We start from the raw sequence: 9,001 nt of genomic DNA, 5'->3' as shown, positions 1-9,001 counted from the left end.
GGGGGTCGGGCTCTGCTCCCAGGGAACAAGGGACAGGAGGAGAGGGAACGGCCTCAAGCTGTGCCAGGGGAGGGTCAGGTTGGATACTGGGGAAATTCCTTCATGGAAAGGGCTGTCCAGCCCTGGCACAGCTGCCCAGGGCAGGGGTGGAGTCTCCATCCCTGGGGGGATTTAACTGACTTGGGGATGTGGCACTTGGGGACATGGGTGGCCTTGGCAAAAAAGCACCTGTATTAGGATTTTACCTCCAGTTTACCAGATTTAAATCTGAGTCCAAAAGTGCATGAGTGTTCTCATCCTCTGGCTGGATGTACCCTGCAGGCATCCCAGACTGGGTGGGGAATCCATCCCTGATGGGGGGGAGGGAGATCAATCCCTCTGAGGGAATCCATCCCTGCCAGGGAAAATCCATCCTTGTGGGGGTGAAGCAGCCATCCCTGCAGTGGGGGAGATCCATCCCTGCCAGGTTGGGATCCACCTGCAACCTTCCTGCAATGTGAGAAGCCCCAATTTGCTCAGTTGTCCCAGTCTCCAGCAGCGTTTTACACTCTTGGCAGGGAATGTGTTGGCAGAGCCCACTCCAAACAGCTCAGCCCCCCAGCTCTGAGATGCACTGCAATGATGGGATCATCCAGGGACTTCCTGCTGCAGCTCCCACCTGGAGTTCTGACCTTGGGACGAACTGCCTTCCCCATCAGAGATAGAAGGGAATGTGTGCAGGGGGGCCCTGACTCTTTTTCGGGCACTTTCAGGAGCAGGAGTTGAGTGTGAGGTTTGTCTGGGTGGGGGTGGGGGACCCTGGCCAGGATGTGGGGTAAGGGGGGTGCAGCTGGGTGGGAAGGGCTGGTTTTGCCAGGGGGGCCATTTCCTGGCCCGGGGGGGCTTGTGGTCCGTGGGTGGGACCCTTGCACTCAGAGTTTCCGTCCGCGGGATGAAGCAATACCGCGGCTCTGCCCCCCCTCACCCCCCTGGCCTGGGCACGTCTGAGATCGAATTTCCCTCAGCTTTGCCCTTCTATGGGCAAAAACCCTTTTGGTGGAGGCTTTTGGGCCGGACTCCTGTTCTCCTGCTCTCTCCATCCCCGTGGAGCCAAGGGGAGGCAAAGCCAGCACTGGTCCGACAGCAGATGTCATTCCTTGGCCTTTGCCAAGTGTGACAGGACCCAGGAGTTTGTAAAGTTCCCCCTCCCACAGTCCTAGGATGGGACCAGATTTCGGGTGTTTGTCTCCAAGCAGGAAGCGCCTGCAGGCAAAAATCAGGAGAGCACAGCCTCCCTCCCCCTGAACACACATTTTGAGGGGTCCAAGCCAAGAATAAGAAAGTTCCAATGGGATTGATTTTGTTCTAACTCAGAGTGTTTGCATTCCTGGGCTCGGGAATCCATGTTTCCAACCTGGGGTGCCAGGGTTGGTAGCAGGGTGCTCTCCCCAGGACAGGAGTCATGTTCAGCAGCATGAGATGGGCAAAGGGAGATTTCTGGGAGGGGAAATGTCACCCAGAAAGGATGGGGAGCCACCATGGGCAGTGTTGTTGTGGGAGAGGAGCCCAGGAGCTGGTCCCCCCTGTCCAGGGCCCAAGGCTTGAGATGGGCTTCACAGGCTGGTTTAAACTGGAAATGACAGTCCCACAGCTACATACCAGATGGGGCTGGGACACCTCTGGGTCCCTGGGAGTGGGGTGAGAAATTTTGGGCTCAGTTTGTGGTGAGGGAGATTTTTGCTCCTCAGCCACAGAGCTCCTTGCAGCTCCCAAGGCTTGTGCTGGTTCGCCCAGCCCAGATCCCCTGAGGATCCCTGCCTAAAGCCCAAGGTCCTGTCAGCATGCCAGGATCTTCCCTGGCTGTGATGGGGATCCTGAATTCCAGCAGGTATCTGATGTGGAGGATCTGACCCTGGCAGAGGTCAGGTTTGGAAGTGATGAGTGATCTGCCTGTCAGCTCCAAGTAGGATGTTTGGATCATGTCCTGGATGGGGAGCAGGAACACCAGCCCCTCCATGCCCAAGGGCAGGAGCAACACATCCTGGACCCTTCCTGGGCAGAGCTGTTCCTGGGACCTAAACACACTGTCCCAAGGAGCTGTGGGTCTCCCAGCCCCTGTCACTACCCAGCTTTCCCCTCCAGTGCAGAGGAAATGCCTGCAGGCTCTGGAATGCTCCTTGGCCCCATCTGGCCCACACATGTCCTCTCGGCACCGTGCCTCGAGGAAAATCAGGAGGCTTCCCAACATTCCCGCTGCTTCTCGCTGGCCTCGGCGCTGGGGCCGTTCCAGCTGCTTCCCCCAGCCCTGCGCCGTGCCCCCACCACCCCGAGGCCACTGACCCCCATTGCTCCGCAGGGAACGATGCCGTGCTGCGGAAACTGTCGGAGCTGCAGGTGGGCGAGAAGTGCTGCGTGGTGGGGACGCTCTTCAAGGCCATGCAGCTCCAGCCCTCCATCCTGCAGGAGATCAGCGAGGAGGTAATGGAGGGACACTCCCCTGATGCACCCCCTCCACCTCCTCCCTACAGCTCAGGGGATGTGCCAGCACATGTGGGAGCTCGCGGCTTCCCGGTGCTCACTGTGGCCAGGGAACTGGCAGGGATTACAGCTGGGTAGGTGGGCTGTGCCTGCTGTGTCCCTGGAGGCCAGCTTGGTGGCATTTCTTGGTGCCAGCATGTTTCTGTGTGTGGTGCTTATGGAATCATGGAATGGTTTGGGTTGGGAGAGACCTTAAAGCTCATCCACGGGCAGGAACACCTTTCACTAGACCAGGTTGCTCTGAACCCCATCCAGCCTGGCCTGGAACACTTCCAGGGATGGGGCATCCACAGCTTTTCTCGGCAGCCTGTGCCAATGTCTCACCATCCTCACAAGGAAGAATTCCTTGCCCATATCTAATCCAAATCCACCCTTTGTCCATCTGAAGCTGTTTCCCCCTGTTTGCCACCACCCTCACTCAGTGATTTTCCAACCCTCAAAGAGTTTGGATCCAAGGGGTTGGTGACACAACCCCCTTTCCCTGCCAACAGGGGAGGGGGATGAGGGGGGTGTCAGGGAAGCTCTGGCATCCCTATGCAGTGCCAGGGGCCCGTCTCCTCCCAGCTAGCTCATGTTGGGAAGTTTAAAGCTCCCACCACCCATCTGAGCTGCTTCCTCCTTGGATGGGGCTCACGTTCAGGACGCTGCAGGGAAGCGCTGAGTGAAACCTGCCCATCCGGGGGGACTCCAGCTGGGGTGTTGGCCATGCTGGTGGGGGGACCTGGGGCAGGAAAAGGTCCCTGGGGGCCACTGGTCCTCACTGAGGCTGTCAGAGCTGTCCCTGCCCACCCTGCAGCACAACCTGGTGCCTCAGCCGCCCCTGCCCAAGTACATCCAACCCTCAGATGAGCTGATCCTGGAGGATGAGCTGCAGCGGATTAAGCTGGAAGGAGCCATTGATGTGCAGAGGCTGGTGACAGGTAAGGGCCAGCAGTGGCTCCACAGTGGGACCCACCCCACGGGTGCTGACCAGGGCTGACTGCCCACTCTGTCCCAGGGACCATCGTGGCCGTGTACGGCTCCGAGCAGGACGATGGCAGGTTCCTGGTAGAGGATCACTGCTTCGCTGACCTGCCACCACCCCTGCCCTGGAACGGGCCCACCTCTGACCGGTGAGTCAGCAGGAGCAGGGCTGGCACTGTGTCCCTGCCCTGCCAAGAGGGCTGGTGGAGGCGGTTGTGCCCCCTGCCCTGGCTCTGTGATGCCCCTTGGTTTGGGAGCATGGCACGCTGCCCAAGCCTCTCCATCCATCCAGGTTTGTGCTGCTGGCCTCAGGGCTGGGGCTGGGCAGTGGGAGCGGGGAGGCCCTGCTGAGCACCCAGCTGCTGGTGGATGTAGTGACAGGGCAGCTGGGCGCCGAGGGCGAGCAAAGCTGTGCCGCCCACATCTCCCGAGTCATCCTGGCAGGGAACCTGCTGAGCCAGAACACGCAGAGCCGGGACACCATCAACAAGGTACAGCGGCAAGGGGGGGCTCACAGAGCTTCTGAGGCGCCGGGATGATGTGGGGAGGGGGCAGAGGGCACACGGGGTTGTTCTTCACTGTCTCCCTGCTCACCCAGGCCAAGTATCTGACCAAGAAGACTCAGGCAGCAAGCGTGGAGGCCGTGAAGATGCTGGATGAGATCCTGCTGCAGCTCTGCGTGAGTGCTCGGGGTTGGCCAGGGAATCGGGTTCCTTTTGGGTGAGGGAGCCTAGTTCCTGAGGCAGGGGAGCAGCACTGCTATCAGCCCAGGGTGTGGGGTGGCAAACCCCCTTCCCCAGCACCCACCTTCCCTTTGAGCACCTCCTAGAGAGAGGCAGCACAAAACCCAGCTCCAGATCCTTCTCTCAGGATCTAGCCTCCATGGTGAAACCAAGTGGAGTGTCCTGTGGGAAAGGGGCAGGAGTGACACCAGGGCTTTGCTCTGAGCCCCCTCAGAGGGCATTTTGGCTGCCCTGTTGATCCCTGCTCTGCCCGCAGACCTCGGTGCCTGTGGATGTGATGCCCGGGGAGTTCGACCCCACCAACTACACGCTGCCACAGCAGCCACTGCACCGCTGCATGCTGCCCCTGGCCAGCCCCTATGCCACGCTCCACCTTGTCACCAACCCCTACCAGGCCAACCTGGATGGTGTCAGGTAAACAAAGCTAGTGTGCCACCAGATCTGGTGACAGCTGTCAGCAGCACAGCACTGCAGAGCATGTCCTTGCATGTCCAGCATCCAAATCTCCCCTTCTTACCCCAAAAATATAGGTTTTTGGGGACATCAGGACAAAATGTCAGTGACATCTTCAAATACAGCAGCATGGATGACTACCTGGAGATCCTGGAGTGGACACTGCTGGCAGGACACATCAGCCCCACAGCCCCGGACACCCTAGGTACAGCAAGGACTTGGGGGGGGTCACCCTCCCCAGGGTTGCAGGTCCCCCCCTAATTCTCATCCCCCCCAGGCTGTTACCCGTTTTACAAATCGGACCCGTTCATCCTCACCGAGTGCCCTCACGTCTACTTCTGTGGGAACGCACCCCGCTTCCAGTCCAAACTGCTCCAAGGTGCTCCTGCAGATCCTTGTGGGGGGCTGGGAGGTGCCGTGGGGCTCCTCCACCTGACACCCGCCTGTGTTCACAGGGGCAGAGGGGCAACGGGTGCTACTGGTGACAGTGCCCGACTTCAGCACCACGCAGACCGCCTGCCTCGTCAACCTGCGCAACCTCACCTGCCAGCCCATCACCTTCTCCGGCTTTGGGGACGAGGACGAGGACGGGGACATGGAAGTTGGGCACTGACCACAGGGAGGGCATGGTCTCCATTGCCCCCACCCCTCAGGGGGTCCTGGCACCGACCACCCTTATCTGTCCTCTGGGAGGGGGGCACTGGAGGGACAAAATGCTCATACCAATATAACTTGATTTATTTGTGTAACGAAACTGTGTGGATGGGAGAGGGGCTGTGCCCGCCTCTGTGGGCCCTGCCCCGGCGAGCGGGACCACCCCTGCCATGCCACTGGGACAGGGACAGTGAGCTGGCACTGCCCAGCCCCGAGGGACGGGGTAGCATGTCCCTGACAGCGCCCAGCTGTGAAGGCCAATGCCCTCAGTCCAGGGAAGCAGCAAGGTGAAGGGCTGGAGCCCACTGGGAGCAGCTGCCCAGGCTCAGGGAAGATGTTGGAAGTGAATGCTGGGGCATCTGACCGTGGCTTGAAGCAGAGCAAAGGCCTGAGCATCCCTAGTCCCCAAAGTTCACTGTGTAGGTCTCAGCTGTGGTGAGAGGCTGCATTGTCCCCGTGCCCAGCTCCCAGCCCTCCATCTCTGTCACCAGCTCGGTGACCACCTCTGTCTCGGTGTCCATCTCCCAGGTGCCGGCCGTGGGCGGCTCCTGGCTCCAGGGCGTGTAGGCTGTGCTGCTGAAGGGGAAGGGCAGGGCCGTGGTGGCCAGCGGGGCTGTGGGGCCACTGGTGGTTGTGGTGGCATTGAAGGCGCCGCAGCCGCAGCTGCTCCCGCAGCGCGGAAAGATGCGGTGCCGGAGGCGCATCCGCAGGCGCAGGCGCTCGCGGGGTGTCATGGGCCGGCCGGGCACCACGAGGCGGATCGGCCGGTTCCCATTCATGGCCATGATCTCCCGGATGCGCTTCCAGTTGGAGCGGGACAGGACAAAATTGCACTGGGTGGCCCCAATGTCGTAGAGGACGTGGCAGGTCTTGACGCTGGGATTGTAGCCCTCGGCCCGTGCCGACACACGGTACTCGCCCGGGTTCAGGATGCGCCAGTAGTCCCCACCGCTGGCTGTGATTACAGAGGGCAGCCGGGTGGGACAGAGGCGGTGCAGGGCTGCCAGCAGCCTGCCCACATTTCACAGCCCCCTACCTGTTTTGATGTTGTGGTTGATGCCCCCCACCACGATGGTGGCGTTGGCAATGGGCTCTCCCTGCTGGTCTGTCACTATGCCCTTGATTCCACGATGGACCTGGGTGAGGAAAGGGATGAGCAAAACCGTGTGGGGCAGGTGGGGTGGCCTTAAAGGTGTCCCAGCACATACCTGCTCCATGAAGGTGAGCAGAGACTCCTTGTTGTTCTCCCACTCCTGCTGCAGCTCACTCTCGTGGGGGAACTTGTCGCAGCCCAGGTAGACAGACAGCTCCAGGCAGTTGGTGTGAAGGTAGCTGAAGTCATTCATGCCTGCAAGACACACGGACATGTGCCCAGCCAGCCGCTCACTCACATTCCTGCAGTGGGGTCACAGGGCAGCTGTGCCACAGGCCCCAACTTACTGCCAGCCCGGGGGTGCCACTTGGCGCCCTGCACGATGCCCATGGCGTCAGTCACGTCCTGCGCGTGGCAGCCCCCACGGAAGGTCTCAGTCATGGTGAGGTGTGCTGAGGCATAGGAGATGGCGAGCCAGCGGAACACGGCGTGGTCGGGCGTCTCCTGCAGCTCGGGATGCTCGTCCTCATAGTCCAGTGGGCGAGGGGCAGCTGCCGGCGTCGGGGGGCTGGGCCGGGCCATGTCAAAGGGGAAGGACACCAGCTTCTCCCCGCCCTGCAGGTTGGCTCCCAGCACGAAGGGGTTCTTGTCCATCCATGCCATGACAGCCCGTGTCTCCACCGCCACCTGTGAGGTGGGCACAGGGTGGGAAGTGTTACCCCCCTGTCACCTCCTCCCCTTCCCTGCCCCACCTCCACACCCCCCTCCGTGCTCACTGCCGCATCCTCAGCCAGGTAGTGCTCCGGGATGGGGATGTGGTGATTGGGGAACTGGTGGGGCACCAGCCGCCTCTCCTCCGCTGCCCACAGCGCTGAGGCCAGGTCGGGAAAGTTCTCAAAGAGGTCGAAGCCCTCCTCTGTCCAATGGCCCAGCGCCCAGTTGCCCAGTTCAGAGCCCTGTGGATGGCCCAGGACAGCGGTGAGCCCAAGGAGAGCTGCATGCTACCACCCACATCCCATCCCCTGCTCTTCCATCCTGTCCCATTCCACCACTCTGCCATCCCATCCCAGCTCCCCACCATCCCATCCCACCGTTCCAGGTCTCATCCCCTGCCCTGACATCCCAGTTGCCCGGCTTGGAGCCCTGCCACCAGCCCAGGGCAGCAGTGAGCTGCAAGGGGAGGGCAGCATCCTACCACTCTGCCATCTCATCCCACTGCACCACATCCCATCCCCACTACCCCGCTGCTCCACTGACCCATCCCATTGCCCCATGGCCGATCCCACCACCCACATCCCACCCCGCTGTCCCCTCACCGCCTCGCGGGCCAGCTCGTAGCCGTCAGGGTTGAGGGAGGGGACGAGGTGGATGCGGGTGTCAGTGACCAGGCCCCGCACACGGGGGTTCCCATCTTGGTACTCCTTGCACAGGAACTGCATCAGCAGCAGCAGCAGCTCCCGGCCCAGGGCCTCATTCCCGTGCAGCCCCGCCGTGTACCGGAACTCGGGCTCACCTGGGGCAGGGGGTGAGCAGGGTCAGCCAATGCCAGGGACCATAGCTGGGGCCCCCTGCACCCCCCACGCTCCCTCCACCTGTCTCATGCTCGCCCGGGCTGTCAGAGATCTCCATGGCGTAGATCTTCAGCCCCCGTGAGCTCTTGCCGATGTTGTAGATGCGGGTGATGGTGGGACACTCCTCGTTCACCACCTTCATCAGCTGCAGGGCGGGTGGAAATGGGGGCAGCACTTGGGGGGATAAGTCCACCCCCCACAGACGATTCCAGCACCATGGAGGATCCCATCCCCCACCAAGCTGCACACCCCCAAGGAGGTGCCCACCCCCATGGAGGATCCAACCCCCACAGAGGATTCCACCACCGTGATGGATCCCATGACCATGGCCGTGTCTACCCCATGGAGGATCCCAGCCCATGGATGTGTTCATGGAGTGTCCCACCCCCCACAGAGGATCCCACCCCCCAGCGGATCTGCCCCCCAGCAGTGCCCACCTGTCTCATGTCCTTGTAGGAGTGGTGTCGGAAGTCCAGGTTGTCCGTGGAAGTCACCTCGTTCTGCTGGGTGTAGTAGCTGCTGATGGCTGTGGAGGGGTCAGGGACACAGTGGTGGGGGACAGCTGGAGAGCTGCCACCCCACCATAGCCCCCCAGGCTGCTTCGGAGTGACTGTTACCGGAAAGGGGGCACCCCAGGACCTCGAGGCGCAGGCAGAGGCTCCCATTCCAGCGCTGGGGGTAGATGCGGATGTACCGGGCCACCATCGGCTCAGGGAACTCGCTCAGCACTGGAGTGTCCTTGTCCACATTGCCATAAAACATCTGCCAAGGGGGGGAGATGTACTCGAGAGGGTCCCCATTGTCCCCATGTCCCCCCCCAAGCCTGGTCTGGGGTCCCCACCATCTCCTCGTAGCCATTGCTGTACATCACCCAGTGCTGGCTGTCGTTGCTGAAGCCCACGTAGAAGCTGGTGACAAAGTCATCACTGCAAGGGGACAGGGACAGGTTGGGACTCCCACTCCCCCCACTCCCCCCTGCCTGTGTCCCCACCTCCACCCCCATGTCC

The 9,001-nt window shown here is 61.5% G+C and overlaps 2 protein-coding genes across 2 annotated transcripts in view; one reads left to right on the top strand and one right to left on the bottom strand.

Moving 5' to 3' along the window:
- The first annotated feature begins 807 nt into the window (after window positions 1-807).
- Window positions 808-5,425, top strand: POLD2 (DNA polymerase delta 2, accessory subunit). Its single transcript, XM_029963970.1, has 10 exons — window positions 808-814; window positions 2,336-2,457; window positions 3,314-3,437; window positions 3,515-3,629; window positions 3,773-3,971; window positions 4,079-4,159; window positions 4,480-4,637; window positions 4,754-4,881; window positions 4,954-5,055; window positions 5,132-5,425. The coding sequence occupies exons 1-10, from the start codon at window positions 808-810 to the stop codon at window positions 5,287-5,289; spliced, it is 1,194 nt and encodes a 397-aa protein (XP_029819830.1). The 3' UTR covers window positions 5,290-5,425.
- The window catches only part of AEBP1 (AE binding protein 1), an 8,502-nt gene continuing 4,903 nt past the window's right edge, over window positions 5,403-9,001 (bottom strand). Inside the window, exons 7-16 of the mRNA XM_029963968.1 lie at window positions 8,836-8,920; window positions 8,612-8,756; window positions 8,432-8,520; window positions 8,016-8,139; window positions 7,740-7,936; window positions 7,200-7,379; window positions 6,771-7,110; window positions 6,539-6,678; window positions 6,367-6,466; window positions 5,403-6,285 (exon numbers count right to left, since the gene is read on the bottom strand). Coding sequence (XP_029819828.1) covers window positions 5,729-6,285; window positions 6,367-6,466; window positions 6,539-6,678; window positions 6,771-7,110; window positions 7,200-7,379; window positions 7,740-7,936; window positions 8,016-8,139; window positions 8,432-8,520; window positions 8,612-8,756; window positions 8,836-8,920 — 1,957 coding nt within the window. The 3' untranslated portion in view covers window positions 5,403-5,728. The remainder of the gene's footprint in view (window positions 6,286-6,366; window positions 6,467-6,538; window positions 6,679-6,770; window positions 7,111-7,199; window positions 7,380-7,739; window positions 7,937-8,015; window positions 8,140-8,431; window positions 8,521-8,611; window positions 8,757-8,835; window positions 8,921-9,001) is intronic.

Source organism: Manacus vitellinus, unplaced genomic scaffold (genome assembly GCF_001715985.3).
Source record: "Manacus vitellinus isolate BGI_N305 unplaced genomic scaffold, ASM171598v3 scaffold_105_pilon, whole genome shotgun sequence".
NCBI lineage: Eukaryota > Metazoa > Chordata > Aves > Passeriformes > Pipridae > Manacus > Manacus vitellinus.
Note: the sequence above shows the minus strand (reverse complement) of the source record. Positions and strands in the feature narration are given on the sequence as shown.

What these genes read in the sequence shown, in the direction of transcription:
- POLD2 (XM_029963970.1), top strand. An exon ending in AACGGGCCCACCTCTGACCG is followed by an intron (nt 3,630 to 3,772) that starts GTGAGTCAGCAG and finishes CCATCCATCCAG; the next exon opens with GTTTGTGCTGCTGGCCTCAG. An exon ending in GCCAACCTGGATGGTGTCAG is followed by an intron (nt 4,638 to 4,753) that starts GTAAACAAAGCT and finishes CCAAAAATATAG; the next exon opens with GTTTTTGGGGACATCAGGAC.